The sequence below is a fragment of the Sparus aurata genome, chromosome 17 (genome assembly GCF_900880675.1).
Source record: "Sparus aurata chromosome 17, fSpaAur1.1, whole genome shotgun sequence".
NCBI lineage: Eukaryota > Metazoa > Chordata > Actinopteri > Spariformes > Sparidae > Sparus > Sparus aurata.
The window spans coordinates 32,111,725-32,138,008 of record NC_044203.1 but is presented as its reverse complement, the minus strand read 5'-3'; the positions used below and the strand labels follow the sequence as shown (position 1 = coordinate 32,138,008).

At 40.8% G+C, this 26,284-nt stretch overlaps 3 protein-coding genes across 3 annotated transcripts; 1 reads left to right on the top strand and 2 right to left on the bottom strand.

Moving 5' to 3' along the window:
• Positions 1 to 384: 384 nt before the first annotated feature.
• rab5ab (RAB5A, member RAS oncogene family, b) lies at positions 385 to 11,870 on the bottom strand. Its single transcript, XM_030394584.1, has 6 exons — positions 11,670 to 11,870; positions 9,011 to 9,237; positions 6,313 to 6,464; positions 4,653 to 4,775; positions 4,307 to 4,400; positions 385 to 2,270 (listed from the first exon to the last, which is right to left on the bottom strand). The coding sequence occupies exons 2-6, from the start codon at positions 9,174 to 9,176 to the stop codon at positions 2,155 to 2,157; spliced, it is 651 nt and encodes a 216-aa protein (XP_030250444.1). The 5' UTR covers positions 9,177 to 9,237; positions 11,670 to 11,870; the 3' UTR covers positions 385 to 2,154.
• A 1,312-nt stretch (positions 11,871 to 13,182) lies between these two features.
• Positions 13,183 to 18,465, top strand: efhb (EF-hand domain family, member B). Its single transcript, XM_030395087.1, has 13 exons — positions 13,183 to 13,394; positions 13,552 to 13,611; positions 14,417 to 14,560; positions 14,916 to 15,093; positions 15,295 to 15,405; positions 15,504 to 15,633; positions 15,723 to 15,803; positions 15,900 to 15,967; positions 16,110 to 16,264; positions 16,523 to 16,730; positions 16,871 to 17,104; positions 17,400 to 17,578; positions 18,312 to 18,465. The coding sequence occupies exons 1-13, from the start codon at positions 13,320 to 13,322 to the stop codon at positions 18,456 to 18,458; spliced, it is 1,770 nt and encodes a 589-aa protein (XP_030250947.1). The 5' UTR covers positions 13,183 to 13,319; the 3' UTR covers positions 18,459 to 18,465.
• A 2,302-nt stretch (positions 18,466 to 20,767) lies between these two features.
• Positions 20,768 to 25,639, bottom strand: LOC115568047 (m-AAA protease-interacting protein 1, mitochondrial). The gene is made up of 5 exons (XM_030395088.1): positions 25,096 to 25,639; positions 24,603 to 24,674; positions 24,178 to 24,304; positions 22,845 to 22,989; positions 20,768 to 21,676 (listed from the first exon to the last, which is right to left on the bottom strand). Exons 1-5 carry the CDS (start codon positions 25,492 to 25,494, stop codon positions 21,592 to 21,594), a joined length of 828 nt encoding a protein of 275 aa, XP_030250948.1. The 5' UTR covers positions 25,495 to 25,639; the 3' UTR covers positions 20,768 to 21,591.
• Positions 25,640 to 26,284: the final 645 nt, after the last annotated feature.

The window sequence follows — 26,284 nt, the reverse complement described above, 5'->3', positions numbered from 1 at the left end:
ACTTAGGCGCCCACATTACCCACAATGCAACTTAGCCACTGAGTGACATCATTGGGGGAATTTATCAGATGACATGCGGCTTTCTCTGGAGCCGCAAAAGGCTTTGTACTCCTCTTCTTCACATCTGCAGTAGAAACCACACGTATAGTAAATGTGTAAAATTGGTGGAGTTACCCTTTTGTTTTTCCACCTAGTAATCACGCGTTTCAGCGCTGCATTGATAGGTGGATAATTGGTCGCGAAGATCTTTCTTTCTTTCTCTTTGTGTGACCAAAACATCCACCTTTTTTAATAAGTTTGCTTCCCTGCACCACAAACACACGACGTAATTCCAACACTTCCGGTCACGTGTGATGCGGCTGACACACTCGTAGCAAAAAGGCGTACAAGAGACCTCTTTATTGAATTTATTAAGTTGTATTCAGACACTCAAAACTTATCAGCCCATCACTAGTAATGCTGTTTTACATCATTAAAATTCATTGAGCTGTAAGAGAGACCACCAGTAAGGTTAATTACGCTACCTGCTTATAGCTGTAGGTTAGCAAGTCCAATACAGTCCGTCATATAAAATCGAAGGGCAGTCATTAATTAAAACATGATCAACACTGTGCAATGCAATAAAAGTTCCTTTCAAACATGACCATGGACCATTTCTGAAGAAAAGTAACAAGACACCAGAGAGGGATTTTGTTAATAACACTACATATACCTAAAAAGACCACCACTGCGTAACATTTGACCTGTGTGTGACGAGGTCGAGGATGAAACTTTGAAAAAAAAGAAAAAGGAAAAGAAAAGAAAGAGCAGACCTATATTGAACTGTACAATTGTTCGGAGTCTCTAGATAATTTCCTGGTGAGCTTGTGAGCTCTGCAAGCTGTACTAAAGGAGGGAGAAGACAACATTGCAACATTGCACCCTATAACAACATTAGAGTATATTTGTTTTTCCACAGACTCGTGACAATGGGAAGTAGTCCAATTTTTCTGCGTGTGCGCCGCCTGAACTCTAGTCTAAAAAACAATCCCCCCCCCCCATCTGATTTGAGTTCCCCCACCAAAAAAAAATTGATGCCGGTTGATTTACTGGCCTGAAACAGAAACAGAAGCGGATCAACAGAGACAAGAAATCTAACACAGAACGAGTCGTATGTCCGAGTCTTCGCGAGACGACTCGCAGAGCAGGCTGTTCCACAGTTTTTTTTTTTTAGGTTTCCTGGTGATGTTCTTTTCCACGTGAAAGCCGTTAGCAGTGCCAAAAATTTTAACATGAGACTTCTGCGATGGACACGAAAGCATTTGTTAAATAGCAAAGCCGAATTTAAAATCCCGTCATGTCCGGATCTTCTCGCACTTCCAAAACGTGTTACCTAAGCCCATATTGCTTTACATGATGGGAAGCCTGATGTGTATCGACTATTACTCTTGTATTTTCCAACTTTTTCCAAAAAACCGGACGGCTCCAAATTCATTTTCTGCACTCTCCTTCAGGAGCCTCGGATGGTGACGTCTTCTTTGTGTGACAGATGTGAGGAGGGAGGGATTCTTGCTGTGCACGACAGTCCTTCGATGGAAACAAAATTTGGTTTCTCTTCTGATTGTGAGCGTAACGTAAACCCTGCACACAAAAGAGTATTGCAGGCAACGTCGTACGCGTCGCACGTCAAACCCTGCCAAGTGACAAATGAAGCTACGCCTTCTCATCAGCAAATCAAACACGACACATTCACACGTTCACAGGTCTCTCACTCGCTCATCGTTTTCTAAAATGGGGGTGTTAGTCTTCCAACTGAATAAAAGATAAAAATGTGTGTGTGTGTTTTTTTTAGGCGTTGTAGTGATACATGCATCCATTATACTGATATACACTTCTTAAAAAAAGTAAAAAGAAAAAAAAAAAAAGAAAAAAAAAGAACATCAACAAAATAAAAGGTATTAGAAATGCAGCTATACAGAGTCTTTTAGCTATTCCAGGGGAGTGAGGTTGACGCTCAGGTGTGACGTCAGGAAGCCAAGGAGCCAGATGTCCAGATGTTGTTCAGCTGAGAGGGAGGAGGGGGGGGGGCAGAAGGGTGGAGGGTGTGTGTGTGAGTGTGTGTGTGTGTGTGTGTGGTGGAGGAGGGGGGGAGGTGGATGAGCAGGAAGAGCTGGGTTAGTTACTGCAGCAGGGGCGGCTGGTGGGCTGAGCCGTCTCTGTCAGGTCCACTCCCCGGTTCCGCCCGCTGCTGGCGCCGGTCGCTTGAGGCTCGTTCTTGGGTAGCTTCTTTGCTGCAACGACACGGCAACAAGATCAGTGACGATGTCACCATAAATAACCAGATGATGACGCCAAAGTGTATTCTTCAGAGTTGTTCGTCTTTGTTTCAATGTGGAAATTACTTGTTATAAAGTTATTTTTTTCTTTGTGTGTAAAGACATCTGGGCTCTTTCAGCACCGTCCACCATATGACAACATATACAGGGTCCTGGTATACATATAGGAGTAAGATAAACCCATTATTAAGTATTACTACATCTCTCAAAGACAAAAAAGGCTTTAACATCAACTTGATTTTCAACTCATCGATCTGCAAAGACTACTGTAGTAATTATCTTACTTTTCCAAATATTGATATCAGTATTTTTGTTTACAATGGCCAATAAAATAAGATCTGAAATTACATTTAGAAGAGTGGAAGAATAAATAATAAAATAGAAAATAGAGATATTCAAGTAAAGCAGGTCAACATTGAAAAGTACAGAAGTCGAGTTAATTAGTTACTGTACATTTCATCTGTGGTTGTTTTCTAAATTTAAAATTATAATTTCCTTTCCAAATATCAGTTATCGGTCTCCTTGATTACTAATTATCAGTATGAAAAAAAGATATCAGTCGATCCCTTATCCAGATTTTCGTATTCTCTGAAACTGAATTGTAGTCTTTCAATTTTCCATAGGCCAGGCGATAATTAGCTGAAATCCTTAAAAAGTAAATAAAGTCCTACTAACTTAATTAGTTGTGTAATTGTGTTGCTGTCCGTGATTCTAGATTGATCTGGAACTCTGCATCTCAGATCAAAGCAACTGAAACATAATTAACTGATTTGGATACTTCAAAAGAAGCCACAGGTTTGTCAACGCTCTACGGCACCAGTGCACATAATCAACCACGGCTTTACCCCTCACAGATAAAAGCCAGTCGGTGTGCAGTCATTTAATTACATCTCAACCGACCCTGTTCCCTGTCTGCAGTGTTTATTACAAAATAAATAATTTACATTTCAACCTTTGACCTCTTAAACCCCCAAAACGAGAGACAAATCTCTGACATTCTCTGCACCCCTGAATCACCTGCGACCAGTGAGGACAGTATGAAGCTGTAACGTCTCTCTGCTGTTTCTGCTGCACCGACTGAAGCCTTGTTAAACTGAACTTGCTGTTCAAACAGAACTGAATGCCTTTTTGCATTTGTAAAGGAGGCATGTTCAGACCTAATACAGGGTGTTAAACTGCTCTTTAAAGATGCTTTGTACATGACCCTGAGATATTAGCACAGAGGAATGAAACGCAACATGCACACCTGGTTCACGCCCACATGGGAGGTTGTTTTCAGCACAGTCTGTGCTTGGTAAGTCAAGCAACATAAGTGAAAACAACAGTGTGGGTGGAGAGTGGGTGTGAAGTAGCTTTAATGTTTTAATAATGTGCTGAGCAAGTTCACCAGCGCTCTCTAGTGGACAAACTCTGTTTGATAACACTGCCACTCGACACCTCAGATGACATATTTCACTGTGTAGCTGATCGGCTTTATTCTGCAAGAACTCTATGATTGCTTTATGAAAGAAATACAGCGCGTCCTTCAAATGCAAATGGAGTCAAAGCTGCCAGATGTTGCGGTCCTGCAAAGGCCACAGTGTCCTCCAGACAAGCCGAGAGGCTCCATAAGCACGAGATCTTCTCACAACGGCATTTCGGAACAAGTCTGACCACCAGGAAGTGTCCAAAAAGAGTACCAAGCACATTATGGGCTGCAGCATTTACTTTCAACACACAATGGACTAACTGGTGATCAACGCACCAGCTGAACAGTAAAGATTTCTTCCAATTTATATGTAAACCTGTAAAGTGAACTCCAGTTGGAGGCTCATAAACACAAACTCTGTCTTTTACTGTCGCTCAAAGGCAACATAATCAGCATCTGTCCACATCTGGTCAGGAAACTGGTGTATCAGACTTCTAACAGTAGAGTACGAGCTCTATCATTCTGCTTCGATTTATTTCAGAGTTGTGAAAACCTTCACATAGATTCAGTTTGGGAAACTTACCAATGGCCATGAATATCTCGTTCACGTTCATAGAGGTCTTCGCTGATGTTTCCATAAAAAGCAAGCTGTTATCGTCTGCGTACGACTGTGCATCCTGCGGAAGTGAAACAAACATGAGGAAGTCTTTAATTAACGCGCCTTAAAGAACCTCACAAAAATGTAAACATGGCGGAAGCAGAGCAGGTAAGTTCAAAGAGGAAGACAAGATCAGGGCCCATCAGACAGAGACTCTATTATTCTGTCAACATGCGTTATAAATGATAATCAGTGAATGATTCATGTAACCTTCAGCAGACGCCGAGACAACATCCGGCAGTTCATTAAGGAGGGTTTGAAGAACACAAACCTGGAAGTCCAGTGCTCTCTTGTTTGCGAGATCAGCCTTGTTTCCAGCCAGAGCTATTACAATATTTGGACTGGCTTGTCTCTGAAGCTCTTTAACCCAGTTCTTCGCCCGTACAAATGACTCCTGGCAAACAAAACAGGGAGGGGTTGGGGGAAGTGGGGGGAGGAGGAGGGGTGAGTCAGTTAGTGAAAATAACAATAAGATCCATGTGATGGACAGATGAGGACAACAGTGCTTCCATGATGTCTGGGAAAGCTTTGGCTCATCTTTTGATCAAGGCTCAGAATAGAGACTTAAAGAAACTAGGCTTTTCATGAAATGTCAAATTAAAATATGTCTTCAGCTTAGGTGGAGTAAAAGCAGCATTTTGTACAGTAAGTATATTGCTAATAATGCAGTGATAACGTGTTTTAAACGTGGGCTACATGCGTGTTCTGTACATGAGATTATCTGATGTAATAGAAGTTATTTTAGAAAGGCGAGCAGAAATGTCGCATGTTGTGCTTTTTTTAATCGCTGCAGCACCTCGATTCGTCCTCTGTCTGAACACTACATTCTAAGCCCGCCTCCCAAAGAGCCCAGTTCGCTCTGATTGGTCAGCTCTCACAGGCCTGAGCAGGCACCGCCCTCCGTGTTTCCACATCAGCGCTGCTGGTGATTTAACATGGCTCGTTTTAAAAAGGCACATTGCCAAAAACATACGTTAGCATACATTTCTGCGTAGACAAAGCCGTTTGATCCGTTCACAGTATTGCTAAGCGCTCAGACCTGCTTTATAATCAAGAGTCTCACTTTCTACAATATGACACCTTTAAGTTAAAAGTTGAACAACATCACTGCTGGATTTTTCATTGAGGGATGTTCAGTCAAAGGTCTTGTTGACATTAAACACCTTCCTCATTTATTTTGTATCTAGCTTCCTACACAAACAATTAACCACAGTCTATTTTTCTACTTGTATAAAGAATACAAGTAAATGATTTGTCTATGTTACGCCTCTGAACAGTAGACACTTGCTGTTTAAAAGACTACAGCCGTTTCCACAGTGCCATCTGGTTTAGTCCAGTTTGATTTTTTTTACACTTTGGGATGGTTATTTTTGTGCCTCCATTGTCAAAAGTTGTGGATGGTACCGACAGAACTGTTCGTACCGTCCTGTAATTTTTGTCGACGAATGTGGATTTAGAACAGTGCAGACCATTTGATTAAGCTGTCAGTCGGGTGGTGATGTAAAGTAAAGGTCACGCTGTGTCAGTTAATTAATGCAGCAGCTTATTAAAAGATAAGACCAATCTCCCCTATTGTCTCAACTGATGGATATGCGAAAGCGGTTAACCCGCAGCTGGCCAGTAAGAATTCCGCCTACGTTTAATGGTACCGTCAGTGGCAGAAACAGTAGTCGAAGGGTATTTTTCTGCAAGTGCTTTAGTGGAAACGCAGCTTATATGAAGCCTGTTTCGAGTGGGTTGACTCAAGGACGTTTTCGGTCTCTTATAGGTATACATTGTCTACACAGCACTGTTGTTGGGTGACGATGACTGATCTCTTAATTTGTCAACACCCCAAAATAGATTCTTTTTTCGGCTCGACGGAAACCCCCACCATCTCCCCATCACTGACAGAAACGGCTACAGTCGACAAGAGCGGGCACCTGACTCACCTCATTTGTGATATCATACACCACAATGGCTGCCTGGGCACCTCTGTAGTACATGGGAGCCAGACTGTGGTAGCGCTCCTGACCAGCTGTGTCCCAGATTTCAAACTTGACTGTTGTGTCGTCCAAACATACCGTCTGAGTCAGAAAGGCAGCTGTATGGGCACAAAGCAGAGGAGCCGGTGACAACTGGGCCTGGAGTTACTGAGCTACACAGAATGGGTTTCTGTGAAGGTGATAATTTGAGAGCAGTGCTGGACACACACACACACACACACACACACACACACACACAGGAGGATTATATGGTTGACTTAGTCCACATTTGGACAAAGTCTGGTCCCAGTAATATTAAACATGTTTCATGTTCAACATCAAAGGTCTGGATGGGAGTTGAGGCATGAAGCAGGGTGGAAGCCATACAGCACATTATTTAACCTTTATTACTTCTGCCAATGAGGTTATGGTTTCACACATACACGTTGGTTGGTTGGTTGGTTGGTTGCTTGGTTGGTTTGTTGGTTGCTTGGTTGGTTTGTTGGTTGGTTGGTTGGGTGGTTTGTCAGCAGGATTACACAAAAACTACTGAACTGATTTCAACAAAATTTGGTGGAGGAAGAGTCTTTGATAGACCCACTTAACTTCTGGTGCAGATCTGATTAAAAGAGTTGGATCCAAGTTTTTTTTTCTCACCTTCTTTAACATTGTGAGACACTGTAGGGCGTTTATCAACCTGTTTCTACATTTCTCAGGAAGTAAAGCATAAATCATGATGAGGAAGTTAGGCGTATTTAGATGGCAGGTATCTTTGAGTGAGTCGAGTTTGACGCAGATCCAAATGAAAATCTATTTTCTTCCACGACACGATGGAGATTACGATTCCACCTGTATTGTTTTGTTGCCAAATTAAATGCTTAAATGATGATTAAGCAGTTATGGGTGGTTTAAAATTAAGAGTGATGGAGGGCTATTGAGTTTGAGATTGGACTAGGCTTGATTGAATTAATGGGGAGTGTTGGGCTTATGAGATATGCACTCTACTGAGTGCAACTCTAGTTTACTCTGGGAGGCTTCACTGACGTCAATAGTTTTTTTAGGAACACCATGTTCACATTTAGTCAGTTACAGACATTCACACCCAATACAACGTCAGTTTTACCTTTCAGGGGATCATAACAGGTCACAAGCCTTTAGGGGCAATTCACATGTAAACGCTTTTGTGTGTAAACGCACATGTTTTGCATCGTTTTGGCCGATCATCCACATGAATCCTGTAAATGCACTTTTTTGAAACCTGGTCTCTGGGTGGAAACATTCGAAAACGCAGCCCTTGCGTTCTTGTTTGGACAGCAAATCCGCATACTTTGCGTATCGCTGACGGCATCACACCACTCCTCGACCTCTAGCCTTCGACCTCTTAACCCCGCTATGTCTCATAACAACAACAACAACAATGGCGGACTACATGCTTGTGTTCGTGATGCAGAAGATTTCAAGCCTATTAGGATTACTAGGGCAAAATATTACGCTCCTCTGTCACTACGCTGAGCAAAAAAGCCATTGCACTAGCCATTTTCGTCTACAGTGGATCCATTTGGACGCAATTATTATTGTAACCATGCCAAAGAAGACGGGGGAAAATAGATTGTTTTGGTACGTGTGGACATGGTGTGAGGCTGTCACTTAATGTACTCATACTGTCTTTCTCTTAGTTTTTTATTGTCACTTTATCATGCACATTACAACATATTGACTCAGGTTCTGGTTATATTGTTTGTAATCATAGGTAAATTTGGTTAGAAGTAGAAGAAGACTAGTCATTTGTCCTGACACAGTTTTTTACCAATAACACCGACAATACACAAACATGATAAGTAAAAGAAGTACAAAGACTTGAGGCTCCATTAATCAGGGCTCAGGAGAAAAGTTATAACAATAGAAGAAAACACTAAATAACCAGTAAACAAGGTCGGATCACACTGGACAGATAACCTCAGGTGTAACTTTAACTGTACCTTGCCTCATTCGTGCCTAATCGTTTTCAGTGGCCTAAGGTGAGTCTGAAAATAGCAATAAAATGAAATGGATACTTTGATATAATTATATGATATCCACTAAGCGCTATGTTTGCCTACAAGTGTAAGATTACAGCGATGATAATGGAAACCAAGGGCAAATGTCCAGAAATTCATCGAATTATTCTTCCAGTTCCCCGTTCCTGTTCCTGTTGGCACGTCTCACACAGTCGCAGTCACAATTCTCGAACTTCAGTCATAAATTAAAAATCCATCTCATTATTTCAAGAGTTGTGACATTGTGTACTTTGTTTACAGAATGGGAACTGTGACTCTATATGTTTGGATCCTTTATGCTGATGATGTTTCTATTCAATGCTTATGCCGCTGTGTGATTCATTGGAAGTCTCTCCTTGCAATGAAGTCTTATATAAAGGAAAGAAAACATGTCAGAGTTGCAAAGATTGATCGATTTACTAATAAGTTATAATTATTAATCGGTTAACCAGTTTGAGCGAGACTATGGCAGCAAACTGAATATCTTTAGGTTGCGTAGAAAACATTTAAGGATGTCTTCTTGGGCTCTGAACACCATTTTCTGACTTTTTATAGACCAAACATCTTGGGTTATCTTTTACAGGCCTGAAATATAAAAAGCTGCAACATGTCCTGACGAAGATACGTACCTCCGATCGTGCTCTCTTGGAATTCGTGAAACTGTCCCTTAACGAAACGAAGTACAAGACTCGACTTCCCCACAGCCGACTCTCCTAAAAGCACGAGTTTGAACTGGCAGATCTTGTTGCCGGCGTTCGGCCCATTGGGTCGTGTAGCTCCGCCTCTACTTGCCATGTCACACTGTCCGGTCTCTCCCTCTGGACGCTGACGTGCTGCGATGAAGTGTCGAGAATACCTGAGCAGGAGAGAGAAGAGCGAGCAAAGTGTCAGTCACGTCAAAAAACCTTAATCATTTGGGAAAAAAAAAAAAAAATTGTAGGTTAATTCGAAAATTTTACCATTTGATGTTATATTATATGAAACTAAGAATCACAATTACAACAATAAAAGCACTAACAGTTGATTCCTCCATGATTTAGCTGTAGCTTTTGGAAGCTAAATATTACATAATTTTCTTAGGATGCATTTTCTCTACAGTTGCAGCGAGCAGTCGATTAACTCATAAGCTGACCGAAAGACAATTCATCACCAACTACTTAGATAATCCTCCAATCATTTCAGTCTTTTTTAAGTCAAACATGTCAAACAATTGTCAGTTCCAGCTTCTAAAATTAAAGGAATTGCTGCTTTACTTTGATTTATGATGGTAAATGAAGAGTCTTTGGGTTTTGGGACTGTTGGTTGGACAAAAGAAGCATTTTTAAAGATGTCACATTGGGTCAGTGACATCTGAGAATCGAAAACATTAATCATGAAGATAATTAGCAGAGTAGTCTATAATTAAATTAATCATTCGTTGCAGACCCAATTTTCTCTGTAGATCAATGAGCCTAAAACATTGTGTTCATAGAACACAGGGAGAACAAAAACTGTATGAGCCTTTTTTTTTAGGATAAAAATATGCAGAAGGCTTGACCGATTAGTTTGTGGAATGGCGTCAACACTCAGGAATCTTAATGTTATAGTTTTACGTTGCAGATAACAATGTTCCTTCAAAATCAACCGTGCAAACCAGGAGGCCAAGGTGTCCCCGGAGATAAATTAACACGGAGGGGAATTTTTTTTTAATTTTTATTGCAGTTCAATTCACAGTGAGTCAACATAAGTTTCACATTACCAGCCACGCTGTGTTTCCTCTCCAAACAATAGTTGGTCGCTTGCCACAACTAGCCACGCAAATAAGCGCAACAGGTACGGCAAACACATACAACGGTTTGGCGGATGTTCTGAGTTCACGCACGATAACAGCACCTGAATGTCTCACTTGTGCCAATTTAAAAGGCAAACTATGTAGGAATTGCTGGTTGCTGATCGTGAACACACCATTCAAACGGTGGCGTTGAGAGAAATAGCTGATTGTTGAGTTTCATGGCCGGATAGTCAAATACTTGAGACCATCTGTGTGTGACGCCTTGATGTATTATATATCATTGCTTCATGCTCTCATTTACTCATGCTTACATACATTTTTTTTTGGCTATTTCCCATTTCTGTAGTGGAGCCTCGAACCAAATGTTTTTCACATGAGTGTACTTGTACAACCGGAGTGACAGTAAACACCCAGAACCATCAAAATAAGAGAAGACGGGCAGAGGCCAGGATCTCTGCAGATGTCTTACAGTGTACTGCCAGTGATGACTGAGAGGGATTAGTGTTTTTTTTTAAACTCTGGAAAAGTCCTGCGCTATACCTTTAACTACAACTTCTAAAGATGACAAAACAAGTTGAAAAACTGGTTTCGAAATCTGCAACAACAAACCTCTTTCAACTCCTGCTCGTAGCTTTAGGTTATACAAGGCTGACTATCACAACGTGGGATTAGTATGACACGAGTCTGGGCACATAGGTGGAGCAATGATCCAGGGCTAAGTTACATTACAGTTGTTCTGTCTGCCGGTCTGAGACATTTAAGGTGAATAACAACACCGACCATATTAACCAGACAACAACAGGCTTCCCTCTGTGACTCAAGACATGTATACTGTCAACACAAAGTCTCGGTCCAAGAATAATGACTGCCAGCGACGTCGAAAATCGCGTTACGCCACACAGTTCACCACAAATAACCTGTTATGTTGTTGTTGACTGGCTCGAATTAGCAGAGTAACGACTGCTAGCGTTAGCAACACAGCTACCCAGTAACTTCCAAAACGTCTTAGCCCAGGACAAATCTGTGCCCTGTGAGGGAGCATATATATTTCTTAAACCTGTCAAACTGTAGTTTCAACGCGGGTGGAAGCTTTACACCCTCGATCTGACATTTATGTAACGTTTGAGAATGCCAGGACACAGATGATGCAGTTTTGGGTGTGTACAGCTAGTGACAGCTAGCTAACCTTAGCTGCATGACGTTAATTTAGTGAGCTGCCCTGTCAATCAGCGGACTAAATACAGTCACGGATGTTTGTGATATTAAACGTGGCTTAACGTTAATGTGGTAATGGGCTAAACGTGACATCTGATTCGGATTCACCAGCCGAACAACGTTAAGTCGCTGTGCTAACTAGCTTGGCCCTTCTAATACAGGCTAGCTAACGTTAGCTAGCCACATAATAGACACTGGGCTGGCTACCTCAGTGAGCGAACGTTGTTTAGCTGTGGCCGCATCGGGAGGAGCCCTCCGGATAGCCATTAGCATGCAAGCTAACGCTAATATTAGCTACTCACCCAGCAAAAAGAGGAAGCTAGTTGATGTAAACGGTGTCTCCAGGATAATATGTGCGGCTCCTCACAGTGTGTCGATAAACCAGACAGCTACTGTAACGTTGGATTTCATAAGCCTCCGCGATGTCCCTCTCCCACTTCTTTCAACTTCCCTTTTCGCATTGTACGGACGATGATGACAGATCGTATGACTGGAATTGACAATCCGCCTACGTTGTGCTGCGACGGACCAATCACGTGTCAGGATTTATTCCCAATTTACCTTTTTCCAAAACTACAAAACACAGAAATCAAAGAATATCAAGAGTTTAAGCAGGATAGTAGACCAAAATGTGGGATTTGTTAATTATCATGAGACTGTTGACACATTTTTATGTTTTTTGTTTTACTTTTATTTTTGGATTCTTTTATTTAATTAATGAATATTGCATACAATTTTGGTAAATGTGTTTTTTTTTGTAATTTTTATTCATTTATTTATTTATTTTAACTAATTTTCACACTATAGAGCAATTTATCTCTATTTTTTGCCCATAGCCCACACACAGTGCCTACAAGACAAAAATTTACAAAAAAAAACACTTTATAAAATCAAAGTGAAAGAACATTTCTACAAAGTAATGACATTTAATCAAAAATAAATAATATAACAAATATCTGAAACTGTATTTAGTCTACTGATTGCTGGGGCAGTTCACTAAGTCAATATCCAATGGGGTCAGTACTATTTATAGGCACTGTACAGGCTATTTCACCATTGTCCTGTACGGGGGCTTGGCCTCATAATGACACTAAACCCTCATGCAACTGATGAAAGAACACATTTACTGCAAGAAAAACAAAATTAATCTTCCATTTCAAAAACTGCTATAAAATACTATACATAAGTGTATGGAAAATAAAAATTATTTGTGTTTTGTTTTTTACAGTAGCATCATGTAAACAAACTGGTATTTAATGGGTTAAAATCCTAAAAAATATATATATATATTTGCTGATGTTAGTGGAAAAATGATTCACGTGAAGGTTGAAATTAATATAAAAATAAAAAAATATAGGATTTTAGGGCAGTTTATGAACACGAACGTGTTTTTGTACTAAATGTGGTCTGAATAAAATTCTTTATTCAGAGGTTTAGATTCTTTTTCTGTATGTTCCAAAAAGAATCCTTAGGATTCCTCTGAATTTATCAAAAATAGATAAATAAATACATAAATGGCATTAATAATTAAATTATGCAAGACTTTATATCCCTGTCATCCCTGTTGGGGATCTTATGTATATTTCAAAATTATTTCTTATTCTAAATCTTACTTTACTATATTGGATCCTTGGGAAATCATGTTAAGTCCGTGCATTACAAACAGCTAGTTGCATATTTTTAATTATCTTTTCTGAAAACTCTTCTTTGTCTGATAATCTAATAATTTATAAATGTGTCAGATTTTTTAAAATTCCTGAACGACGCGCGAGGACACGTCCTGTATTTAACGTCGCGCTGCCTGCTGTTGCTAGGCAACAGGACTCAAACAGGTGCAGGCCAACTGAAGGAGAATTTGGTGCATTTAGCTCGAAGAACTGTTGGAAAGTGTCCCAGTTAGATAAAATAAAACAGATAAAAGTGCCTCTGCTGCTGCTACAGTTGGAGTCAAGATGAGTGTGACTGACGGAAATAACAACTCACACCACCAACTGACATGTACTGACACAAGTCCGAACATACCGAAGGTGAGCAAACTTTTAAGGTAGCTAGCTAACGATGCGTTAGCTTAACGTTAGCTACTCCTGTTACATTGAGTCAAGAGCTGTGGAGAGTTTGAGCTAAATAAACATTTTTCTTGTTAGTTGGCTGGTGACTGTGTTTTTTTCTCTCTCTTAACACCAGGCTGGGAAACTGAAACCTGTAGGAGACAGAGTAGAGACCTGCTTACAAGAAGAGGCGAGGGTAAGTCCAGTTTTTAATGTGTGTGTTGTGTAGTTAGGTACAGAGTGTTGTGTCTTTATCAATGGAGGTCATTCCTATATGCACTGATGCTGCATACATTGATTCAAGTACTTCACCTAAGAAAAAATTGTGGTACAAATACGTCACTTACTGCATTTACATTAATTTAAATGCTGCATTAGAGCCAAATGAGTGCATGTTTAAATTATCTTGTTTTATCAACAATCAGGTTGAGAAAACAAACGCTACAATAATCAGGAAAAGGCTGAATATTGTATCGGATAATTGACCAGGCTGATAATCAATCGACCCGTAGTACAAACTATATGCATACATGTAAATTATTTTATCAGAATCAGAATCAGACATCCTTTAATTGAGGATCAGAAGGTCCCTGGGTCAAATCCCGGCTCACCCTAGCTGCATGTCGAAGTGTCCTTCAGCACGATACTGAACCCCAAATTGCTCCTGATGAGCAGTTGGCAGCCTCCACCATCAGTGTATGAATGTATGTGTGAATGGGTGAGTGTGGCATGTATTGTAAAGCGCTTTGAGCTGTCAGTAGACTGGAAGTAGACTGGAATGTCCTGCAGACGGGGAAATTTGTTTGTCACAACTACTAATTACTTGTAGTTATGATACTTGACTTGACACCGCTGCCTATATATGCAATAGGCCAGTCCGTTTTATCTGTGGGTGCTTTCGCCCCACTGAAATTATGAATATAAATTGGAGCCACAGGCAGCTTTGAAAAATTTAAAGGTGCATGTTCACTCTCTGATACACCGACATTTCTACTGTTCAGCCCCGCACCCCGCCGGTGATAAGGAAATTCCGCAGCAGCAACCAGCCGGAGCCAGGGGCTATCAGAGTGCACCAAGGGAAGGCAAACGATCCAGATGTTGCCAGCACCCTTGTTCATGGCATCAACACCAAATCTTCCCTCAGTGTGAGTACAGCCTAAGCACACACACACCTCCTCGTGGGTCAATAAGGAGGGTTTTTACTGCCCCAGATTTTGTGGGTTGGTTTATTTATAGATTATAAATCATGTATTACTCCTCTTGGTGATGAGGTTTATATCTTACTTAGCTCGAGCACCAACATTTTAAATTCTTCATGCTCCTGATTAATCACATTAAGCTTATCCATAATGCATAATTTTTGGTTGCCGCTAATGGATCAATTTAAGAAAACAAGATCAGTCACAGTTTTATGTAGTGGGTGCTAATATAAAATATGGTTTTGATGACACGCACCCAGAATATGGATAAAAGTTCTTCATTTTTCTGTAATTCCAACAGGCCAGAAGCTTGTTGAATCCCCCCCCAAAGACCTTGTTCCAGCAGAGGTTACAAGAGCTCAGTGAAGCAGTGTTCGCCTCTAGTCAAAAAGGGCCACTTGGCAGGTCCCATGATCAGAGTGCGGGACTTCCCACTTGGTGTAACGACAAAAACACATATGGTGTGAAAACAGTTAGAGGTAAGTTCACTACCAAATAAGGTCATGAAACAGTTCTTTTTTATTTAAGAATCAAGTCTGAATAGGGCACAAATATCATGAACATGCAAATATTTATCATTATATTAATCTGTTACCAAAATGTGCAGATTTTAACAAAACAATATGTTTCTTAATACTGAGTCTCCTCTAGTTTGAATGTCTCTCTTCCTTTCTGTCCAGGGGTGGATCTGCGTGAGATTATTAACCCTCCAAAAACAGCAGAGGAATTGGAGAGGGAAGCTCAGGAAGGACACAACGCTTACATTCGTAGCCACAATGCCTATTTTGTTGGTAAAAAGAAAAATACATCTTATGCACAAGGCCTTAACTGTTTCTACCAACTCAGTCTTGTTGATCATGTTGAAATGTGATGCCTTACTCTTCTCAAGGTGAGCGCATTGACAGAAAGTACAACTGGAGTGATTACAGTAAAGACGGCAGGTTTGGGATCATCACACCTCATTTTAACGACGGCCGCAATCTTGGAAAAACTCTCCACTGGCTGGGAGAAACACAGAAGTAAGTGCTGTAATAAATTGACAAAAGTGTTATTCTGATCATTTCCATTACAATTTGTTTATACATGTGTGTATATTATTTTGCCACAGGTTTTACAATGCAAATGATGTTTGGAAGAGATCTGGGAACAGGGAAAAGATGGCACAACAACTCGGCAAAACAATTAATATGTAAGTGTCAGTCACACTTCCTCTGACTAATAATGTGACCTCTATATATACGTTACAAACTTTAACTTCATTCTCTCATTAATCTCATCTTTTCAGGAGAGGAAAGACCTTGAATATTCCACCAGATCACACCTTTGGAAGTTTCTTGCCACCCGATGAATTTGGTACAGTTTATGTAAAAATGATCAGTCTTGGCTTATATATTGGACCATGTGTGAGCAGATACAGTGTTATAAACAAACTGAATAAAACAAACTGAGCTCTTTTTGTTCCAGTCATGAGACATTGTTCCTGCTTCCTGCACAGGTGTTGGAGAAACAATCCACTCCACTAAGCCGGGTCATTATGTGAGAGGCAGAGATCAACTGCGCGGTCTAGTCAGCGCAGTGCAACACCGCCTGAAGAAGGTCAACTTCCACAACTTCCCCTCCCTGCTGGAGGCGTTCAGACATTATGACAAGGTAGGACTGGAATGACTTCAGGCTGCCTGACACCTTGAACCACCTTTCTAACTTGCTATACTTTTAACCTGCTGATTATTCAACTTATTAAATTTAGAATAACGAGAAAAGTACAGTTAGAAAGTGTACAAAGTCAATGTGCCATGATTTCATAAACAAATCTTCTCATGCCAAAGAATAATCAAAGAAATCAGAGCAAAATCTGCATGATGTAGTCGTTGAACCTTTTCATATACATCTTTTTCCCTAAATAACTAGAAAGGCAAGGGGATGATTGACAAAGAGGACCTGCAGGCAGTGTGCGATCAGTTCCAGCTGGGTGTCAGCGGGCAGGTCCTGGACGACCTGATAGACTACTGCGACATGGACAAGGACGGCCTTATCAACTTCCTGGAGTTTGCTAACTTTCTCAACTGGAAGGACAAGATGCCCATCAAGAGTCGAGAGCAACGCATTCTGACAAACGGTCAGTTAAATGCACTGTCATGTATTTGTCAATTTGTCAATACAAGACTTAAAATGCTACTTTAGATTTTAGGACAATGTGGAGGTTTTGTGCAGAGGGATATTTTCTGGAGCACTTTCTATTTATGTTGTCTCCTGCAGAGCGTCAGACGAGCTCAGCTCCAGCCAACACGGAGAGGAGGCCTTCGTCAGAATCTGCTGATCCTGAAGAGCGTCTTGTCTCTCAGGCCTTAATTAAACCTGAGGACCTGGAGCCTATTGAGCCAGGCAGCTCTTTGAAAACCCTTAGGACCCTGAGGCGACCCAGGGCAGTCCAAGACCAATTCATGACCTCCTCCTCACTCATCGGGCCTGTCAGTGATAACTTTACATCAAGTAAGTCAGAAATAGATAAGTACAGTGTGCATTTGATAAGCATATATATTATAACATAGCTCTAAATGTGTGTTCTGGAGAAAAGGGCGATGTCAACGGTGAAATAACCAAGAACAGCATTATTCAGACTTATATAGTCATACTATCTATCTAGTCATAATTGTATTTTTGTATTTAAGCAAATATTTTTCAGCATTACAGGCCTGTGTGAGGACATCATCTGCTTTTGACTGATATGAGTAGTTTTATAAGCACCAGTTTAACATATTTGTACATGTGGTCTTTCTTCACATAGACAGTCGTACCTTCGGGATCCCGTCCGTGCGCTCCGACCTTCCAGCTCCACGTTTAAAGAGAGTCAGTGACAAAACCAGCTACGGTGCTGCAACAGCTCGAGATCTTCTGCATCCATCAGTTCACGCCCTTCAGGGTGTTCATGAAGAACACTTCTTCTGTCCTCGCACCAAGCAGGAGGTATGACCAACATCAGCATAGGTGTACCTAAATTAAATAAGTGAGTGACTACTCACAGTTAAAGGTGTAGACCCACAGAAGATGTGGTTCTCCTCAGGTTTTTAATTCAGGTAATATCAGAGAAGACTTATGTTCACTGTTCACTTTCAGCTATTCTCTTATGTCACATCTGATGTTGCTGTTTTTCCTTCATACAGGTCATTGAAATTACAGAAACTCAACAGTTTAATGTTTTAGCCATTACATACAGAACATTCATTTGGCAGACTTGTTGTCCAGAGTAACTTACCATACAATATGTCTCTGACGTTCAAAAGCTCTAATGTCTCCATTCTTCCTATTTTCCGTGATGCTACAGAGATAGGAAACATCTTTTTGGCCTTTTGTTCATGGTTGAATGCACGGGTAATTTCTTAGCTTAATATAGTAGACAGTCGTTCCTGTTTAATGCTCTATTAAATATTCAAAGTGCCTCTGAATGTCACTGACTTCCTTCAAATTTCAACTCGAATCTTTTTAAATAGTGTCCACTTTTGACAAATATGGATGGAGACTGGATCAGTACTGAATCAGTTCTCTGTGATCCATCACTGCCTGACTCTTTCATTCTTTTCTAGTTGTTGTCTTAATTTAACGTCTTAGGTCTCCTGGGGCTGCAGTTTGGCAAAAAAAAAGTAAAAGACAACAACTACATTCATCTCACAGTCATAACTTGTCTCCCTCTCCTTCGCAGATTGCAGAAATCTTCAGGAATGTGGGTGTGAATATTTCTGAGGAGGTGTTTGAAGAGGCCTGGAAGTTGGCATCCATGAGGCATCCGGCAGGGGAGGTTTGTGTCGAGGTTTTCCGTAACGTACTCAAGGAAATAAAAGCGATGTAACACTCAAGATGCGTTTACGGGCACAGTGTTTCCTCATAACATCTTACATCTTGTCGCTCCAAGATGTTTAAGTGTAATGAGATACTGATGACATCATTTTCATGCCACGTGGAAGTCAACAATCATCTGAAGTACCTGGCAGTTGTGCTATCGCCAAGTGTCTTTAAACTGTCACAGTGGGGAATGTTCTGCATGTGAAGCTGAATGGCATAAAAAGAAAGTGAGTTTTGTTTATAGTTTATCAGCCTGCACAACAAACATTAGCAGTCAACACGAGAAACAATATTTATCGATACCACCGCAAATTCAGAGATAAACATGCCAGTAAACAAATTATGAGAGAATCAATTTCCCTATTGAAATGAAAAAATACAATTTCATGCACAGAAACAGCTCATTTGTTAACATGTCAACATGCCACCTTTTTTCTTTTGTTGGAAGCAACATGTCACATTTTGTTTGTACACCTAAGCTGCTGTGAAATGTTAATAGCTTTGGACTTAATAACAGACTGTTTCTATTCTGGTGAAAGACCCGAGTAAATCCAGAGAGATACCTTCCCCGCACCTTATCATTAGTCCTGTCAGAGTATTAGATTTGATTTACAAGCATATTTATCTTGTAATTCTATTAATCAACCTTAAAATAGGAGTCTGACAGAGATACCGCAATTAATTTATGGCTTCCTGGAGCTGAGACACATGTTGACATGCAAGCAGACATGCAGACTCTCAAAGAGGTATGAAGAATTGTTTGCAATCTGTTTCGCTAACAAGATTAATGAAACAGGTTGGCACGCCGCCTCGTCTGATCCACATGTCAGAACATCACAAAACAGTAACATAACTAACAAAAAAACCATTAGCTTTTTGTATATTCACCACTTGCTTTTGTTTTCTTGTTAATTTCCATTAAACTGAGTGATGCACAGGCGTGGTAAATTGTTTAATGTGCTCTCACCATATCCATGAGCATATTGACATGTGCTAAGCTAACCGCACTCATTTAATCTCATTACGACTCTGCAAGATGCTCCACTGGAACCAAAAAACCCCCACGCAAACTTCCAGGACCACATATTACTATGCAGCAAAAATTAGAATAATCCTCAGCGCATTTCATTATGCATGAATTAGCAGCCGCTAATGACAGAATCCTCTCTGTTTGTCAGATATGTTGTCAACATTAATAATATTGCAGCGAGCTTTAACAGAATGGGATGACACGCAGCATTCACGAGCCTGTCAGACGTGATGCTTTTGACAAGTGACACGATTCTGGCAATAACCGGCGGCTCAGACGCAGGCTGAATTAAAGTTAAACGGCTGGAGAATTTTTGTAGTCTAATTTGTTGCTTTTGCTCGAAGCGATGCAGCACAACTATTTCCACTTGGTAGAAGACTAGTGTTGAGATCTCCTGTTCATCCACAAAGCACTTTTTTTGAAAACCATGTACCAGAACATACACATCCTCCTACTGACTATGGAAAATGGATTATCTCGTTGCCTGTTGCTTGTTATCACAAGTACCACAACACTAATATATTCAGCCCCTTATATATTTTATTAATCACGTGCAGAGAATTCAGAAATGAAAAATGAGGACTTCACTTTTAATGCTAATGCAGAGTTGGATGTTTCATCAGCCTTTGATGTTGAAGCTAGAAAATGTCGCAAACATAGGAACAGTATGAAATGTATTGAGTCTTCTTTTTAAACCTTGACTGTATATTTACAGTGATATGGTGATACAGTGACAGTAATATGGTTGATAGTTACTTAAATTCACTCAAAATATAAACGCCACACTTTTGTTTTTGACAGGTTGAAGTAAAATGTTATTTTTGTCTGCACAAGTAAATTCTCTTGAATGGTGAGCACATATTTATCAGAATCTGTGATTGAGCGCTTCTCCTTTTATTTCACCAAGTACCAGACAGGTGTGGCATATCAAGGTGCTGATTAAACAGCATGATTAATGCACAGGTGTGCCTTAGATCTGACACAATAAAAAGGACACAATGCCGCAACTTTTGAAGGAGTGTGCTGACTGCAAGAATGTCTACCTGTGCTGTTGCCCAAAAATGTTTCGTAGCACCTGGGTGTAATGACAATAAAGCGGCTTTAAGAAAATACTCATAACGCTGGGGAGGGCCTTTGCTTTTCTTTTTTTACACAGCTGAAACACAAGTTTCAGTGCCCCCTTACCACCTTTTGTACAGTCCCTTGTTTTATGAGTGCAACTTTCAAAAAAGTCAGATATAAATGAGGATTGTGAGTGGCAATAAATTGAAGGCTCAAGAGGACAGTGTGGTGCTGAAATCAAGCAATTTATTGATGCAACAAATTTAAAAGATTTAAAACAAACAAACAAACAGTTTAGAGTCACTGTTCAGTCTTGACCTTGGAATAAGAGGTTTGACAAGAAAAAAAAAGGTCCGGTTTTCAGCTTTTTCTGGAACTTCAAGCCAAATCTCACGGTCTTCATTAAAGGACAGTCTTCTCAGTTGTCATCACCTGACCTACATTAAGTACGGAACAGCGACCGTAAACAAGCAAAGTTCCACCTTACCTGTAAGTCCTGCAAAGACAAATGATAAAACTCCATCGGCAGAGGAAGATCGTGAAATGTAGCAGAAAGCTCTGGGGGAAAAAAGCTAATACATGGACCAACCTGGAGTGAAGTTTTATTGTTTTTTGCCAACACGCTCAACAGATATTTTAAGCAGGTTTAAAAGTCTTCCTCCAGTAACCTCATAACTCTGTTTATATACTGTGTCAAAGCTAAAAACTGCTGGCGGTGTTCAGCAGGACAGGAGGAGGAGGTGTACAGTATGCTGTGTAATTAACATCCCTGGAGGAGGTCTTTAAAAGGCAACTGAGGAGAACATCAAGTTGGAAGGCGGGTTCAGAAAAGTTCTGAGGTCTTCAGTCGTCTGTTAAGGTTCAGTGTTGTGGCTCCGGGTCCCGTTTAATGTGATGCAAATAGACAGTCAGTCTATTCAACAATCTGCTGCTCACTTTGTCCGTGGTCCAGTTTCAAGTTGTCTTTCAGAGATAAGTAAATTAAGCCAAGCGCAACGTCCCAGTTTGTCCTGATGACTGACAAATTGTCTTGCTGTATCAAGTAAAATCACTCAGATGCTTTCCAGTTCCAGTGCCAAATGGTTTCCACCTTCCAGTCAGGAGAGGCTCCTGTCGTCAGCTCTTTGTGGAACCTGGAAACGAAAAGAGCCAGAGGATTTTTAACAGAGCTAAATCACGCATACCCGGTGCTGCACACACATCCTAAATTCTTCTTAGTGGTGCAAGTTGTGGAGAAAAAGTAATCTCAACTCTAACTAAGTTCTGCTTCTTTTCTCACCTTGAAAACAATGAGGTGAGGATTCTGAAAATGGCTTTTTTCTTATCCTGCCAAGCTCCCCGTTTTCTAGCCTTCGGGATAACATTTGAAGTCTTAACAGGCTTTTCTAAGACCTGAAACAATAGAGAAAGAGAGTCTGGCTAACTAGATAGGTGGGCATTAGGTAGAACACTCACACCATGAGGTCCAGCAACTAACTGGATTACTGATTGGAAATGGAAAGAGGCTTTGACTTTAACACGCCGAGTTAAATTATTCCCCCCTTTTTGTGTTACAGCAGCAAATCATATCAACGGTTCTTCTGAAGTGAAGCAGTAACAGAATCGTACGTAATCAGAACCGGTTTCTTTAACAAGCTCCTTCTCACACATGAAGTAAATAACACGGCTGGCTACAAAGAGCCACAATAATGCCTGCATGATATTCAGCATCGTCTCTCGCTCGCCTTTGATTTATTCTTCCAGTCGGTGCTATCATTAATATTTCTTTCTTTAAAGTATCAGCTGCAGTCCTCAGTGAAATAAATACGCAGTTTTCAGCCTTTCCCCCCCCCCAAACGAGGCATTAAATATTAGATGAACTCTCATCCACCCACACGTGACTCTTTGGAACATTTCTCTCCAACTATCCTTTCACGTATATTTGAGAAGTTCTTTTAACTCGCCACCGTCAGCTGTGGCTTTGTTACCCACCCAACAAAAACAGACGTGCCATATGTTGGAAAGCCTGCAGGTAACTTTGAGCTTTTGCCAACATATAATTATCTCTCTAAGTAAATATTTGTACCCTTTTATTTTTTTTTAAATTGTGATTCAGCACGCTCTATAAAAGAGAAATAAACCAAACAGAGATTTTTGGCACTTGATGTCTGAGCAAATTAATGATCAAAACTAAGATTTAGGAAAAAAAGAGGCAGCACACAATTCATGAAGTGATTTGTTCGAGTCAGAGCTGAATGAGGGAAGAGCCGATTGTAATCAATACTTTTAGATGCATGTGCACGTTAAAAGCCGAGTCCTTACTCGTAGACCGCCGTCACTACTTTCTTCTGTGGCTGTCCATCTTCACTTGGGGCCACTTTAAAGATCTTTATGCCCTCGGGGTCATCGGGGCCTTCAAGTGTTGACAGGATCCAAAACCTCAAGACGACGTGGCAGAACTTCCTACCTGTAAGGAGGAAGACAGGAAGCAGAGAGGAATATATTTAATGTTTCAGTCAGTCTTGTTCGTCTTGGCTTCAACCACTTCTTGAATATGTCAGTGCTGTCATATTGGTGTGTGTCCATATCCTTGATAATGTCTACAAGCAAGTGTGTTTCTCCTTCCAGTGAGAGTTTGCAGCCTTTTCTTTTGAGCCGCGTGTCGCAAAAAACTGCAGTAAAACCTAGAGCTGGGTATCACCAGTTACCTCGCAATCCGATACAATCATGATATTTTGCCAACGATATCGATAATATCACGATACAGCGATTCTGCGATAATCGATATATTGCAAGAAATTTCCACGATACATCACGATATCTGTGTCACTGAAGAAATTCAGAATTTACTGACTGCACTGAATCCATTTCACATGAATTACAAAACATTGTCAATCAATTTCACATGAATGACAGCCAAGTAAACAAAGAGTATGTTGCACAGTGACTCTTCTTAACACACACACACACTGACTACAACTATCATTAAATATATCGATATGTGTGGGTTTCGGAGCTGCTTAAACCATTTTTTTTTATTTTATTTGGTTGTATACCTATGTTTGAATAAAGATAAAGTTGTCCTCCGAAGAGGGGTGGTGGTGGTGGGCCAAAAAAAATAATAAAGTATATTTTTCTTTTACATTATGATACGATATATTGTAGTATCGATATTTTGGAACACCCCTAGTAAAACCCCGACTGAGCCTTTTCCTCCGAATAGCTCATGTACACATGTCCGAAAAATCCTCCTAAAACTCAAATCATGTTCAGATATCCCACATGTCTAATCTCATCTGTGGGTTGTGGAAAAAAAGAGACATTTAAGCTTTCGTGTTGGACTTTTCAACATTTTATAGACCTACAGATAACTAATCAGTTAATTGACAGAGTTAGGCCTCATTCAGAATATTCCATTAACGTGACCTGAAATTTTATCAACCTTTTTGAACAGTAGAGGAATATTAACGTGCATGTAAACGTAGTGAGAGACTGCAGCTCTGAAACCGTGCCTGAGCATGGACGGTTTTATGACCTTTGACTAACAGCATCTATTTCATAACGTACACTCCAACCTGGCAGCCGAGCAGCTCAGGTTGTAAAAGACCTCGACTGAGCAGAAGCCGCCCCCGATGTAACACATGCTGCAACTCACCGTATTGATCAAAGACCACAGACACGTCTTCCGGCAACATAAATACAATATCCTCCATCGTGACGGCGAGCTGCTGCCTCTGAGCGTCGGTGAGAGACCTGCACTTCGTCTCGACATAGTCGATCATCTGAAATAACAAGGGAGATCATCCTGATTAATCCTGTTCCCAGCTGAACCCTTTCAGTGAATTTGGACCTACATTTTAGGAGGATTTATTTAAGTGTTGGACAGCTAGACTGATCTGAAGACAAGGTTTCAGGAGGACAATCTGCTGTGTGTTGCTTCTTTTGAAAATAACAACAATGCCCCAAAAGCAAAGAGTCAAATTCATCAACACGTGCAGATTTTCATCATACAACAGGTGATTAAAACATCTGCTTCTCATTTAAATATTGCTCCAGTGTGTGTGTGCATGATGCGTTTACCTCTCTGGACACTAATCCTACCAGCCTGTGGTATCTGCCGCTGGACATCAGCTCGGAGACGTGGATCAGAGCCTGCGATGGGAGAGGAACAACAAGGTGACTTATTCTCCTGCATCACAGTGGATGATGTCAGAGCCTCACGTCACCCCTGTTGCGTTCATGTGACTGTTAACCGTCTTCAAACCAGGTTTAACATCTTGTCATGTGATTGAAAGCTCCAACCAAACAGACCCTGTGGTGAGATCACTGCTTTCTCATCAGGATTTTGTGTAATATGAGTTAATATATAGTGAAATCTAATGAATATTTATGGTCATATATAAACTTTATGTCTGACCTCTGTAAAACCTCTTGTTTTTTAATTTAATTTCTTTTTGTTTACATCTAAATCCAGTAAATAGTCCAACCCGCCACCTGACATGGAGACCTGTCTCCCAGCTGTTACTGACTGATCCTGAATCAGTGAGGTGTGGTTGTGTTGGAGCTCTTTTACCTGCTTCACTCCACTGTGAAACTCTGCAGAGTTCAGGTCCAACTCAAAGAATAGTTCGACCAGATACATGGTGAATTTACACCGGAACCATGTGATCGGATCCGGGATGCCGACCACGGAGATAGCAGGCCGACTTTCGGTGGTCCGGGGCGGCTGTGAGCAGAACAGTCTGTGGTTCTGACCGGCGAACACGACCCTCCGCCGGCACAACCTCCGACCCTGGGCTGCATGCTCCGCAGTGAAAGGACGCGCAGGACGCACACACACACCCGCCCACCGCCGGTGAGCTGCCGGCTCCTTGCCGCAGGTCGGGCCCTTCTTCCAGGGGTAGAGTCCGGATGAGCACGCCGCGAGGCCGCCGAGCTCCCGGCATGCAGCGAGGCTGCCGATGCGCTGCATCACAGCGGGCAGGACGCCGCGTTACCGGCGGCGTGAGATCCACGGACCCGGGCTGGACCAGACACCATTGACACTGTTGCCTTTGGTAACCTTATGCAACTCACCCCATGCTGTACCCATAATGCTTATCGCGCCCACGACGTAAACACACGGCTGCTGCCTTCAAGTACAATTGGAAATGTCGGATCAACCATGTGGAGTCGAAGTGGTTCTACTTCTGAGGAGGGCAGCAGTGCGTCTGTCTCTGGCCTTTTTTATTACTGCTTTTTCTCTTTATTTGGAAAGAATGTATTTTCTGAATTTTAATATTTAACTGAATACAATCCTATTTTGTAGTGCTTTAATGTCCTTGGACTGCTGCTAATTGCCAAATTTTTTTAATTGAAGAAATAGTGTTCAAATATTGGTTTAAATTGGTTTAAATCAGATACATTAAAGTAAATTATGCATTTTTAAATGTATGTATATATTGTAAACTATGGGTTGAATTATTATTTTTTGGGATTATTGGAACTTTTTAACATCCCATTGTTGATAAATTAATTAAATTAGAATACACCACAGTGGCTCTGATGCAGCATGTAACTAAAATGATCTGATAAATGTAGTGAAGTAAAACGGACAATATTCGCCTCCAAAATGTAGAATGGAAGTCGAACATAGCAGAAAATTTAGATATTCAAGTGACATGATCTGCAAAGTAACTATAAACTCAATCTATCAATAAATGTAATGGAGTAAAAGTACAATACTTCAAAATGTAGTGCAGTGGAAGAAGAAGGTAGCAGAA

Bases quoted from the DNA above. Each gene is read 5' to 3' on its own strand.
- rab5ab (XM_030394584.1), bottom strand. From the start codon at position 9,176: ATGGCAAGTAGAGGCGGAGCTACACGACCCAATGGGCCGAACGCCGGC. The intron at 6,465-9,010 runs GTACGTATCTTC...GTGCCCATACAG, and splicing joins CCAAGAGAGCACGATCGGAG to CTGCCTTTCTGACTCAGACG. The intron at 2,271-4,306 runs GTAAGTTTCCCA...GTGTCGTTGCAG, and splicing joins CGAGATATTCATGGCCATTG to CAAAGAAGCTACCCAAGAAC.
- efhb (XM_030395087.1), top strand. From the start codon at position 13,320: ATGAGTGTGACTGACGGAAATAACAACTCACACCACCAACTGACATGT. The intron at 14,561-14,915 runs GTGAGTACAGCC...TAATTCCAACAG, and splicing joins ACACCAAATCTTCCCTCAGT to GCCAGAAGCTTGTTGAATCC. The intron at 15,406-15,503 runs GTAAAAAGAAAA...ACTCTTCTCAAG, and splicing joins CCACAATGCCTATTTTGTTG to GTGAGCGCATTGACAGAAAG.
- LOC115568047 (XM_030395088.1), bottom strand. From the start codon at position 25,494: ATGCAGCGCATCGGCAGCCTCGCTGCATGCCGGGAGCTCGGCGGCCTC. The intron at 24,675-25,095 runs GTAAAAGAGCTC...CTCCCATCGCAG, and splicing joins TTCACAGTGGAGTGAAGCAG to GCTCTGATCCACGTCTCCGA. The intron at 24,305-24,602 runs GTAAACGCATCA...TTGTTATTTCAG, and splicing joins TAGGATTAGTGTCCAGAGAG to ATGATCGACTATGTCGAGAC.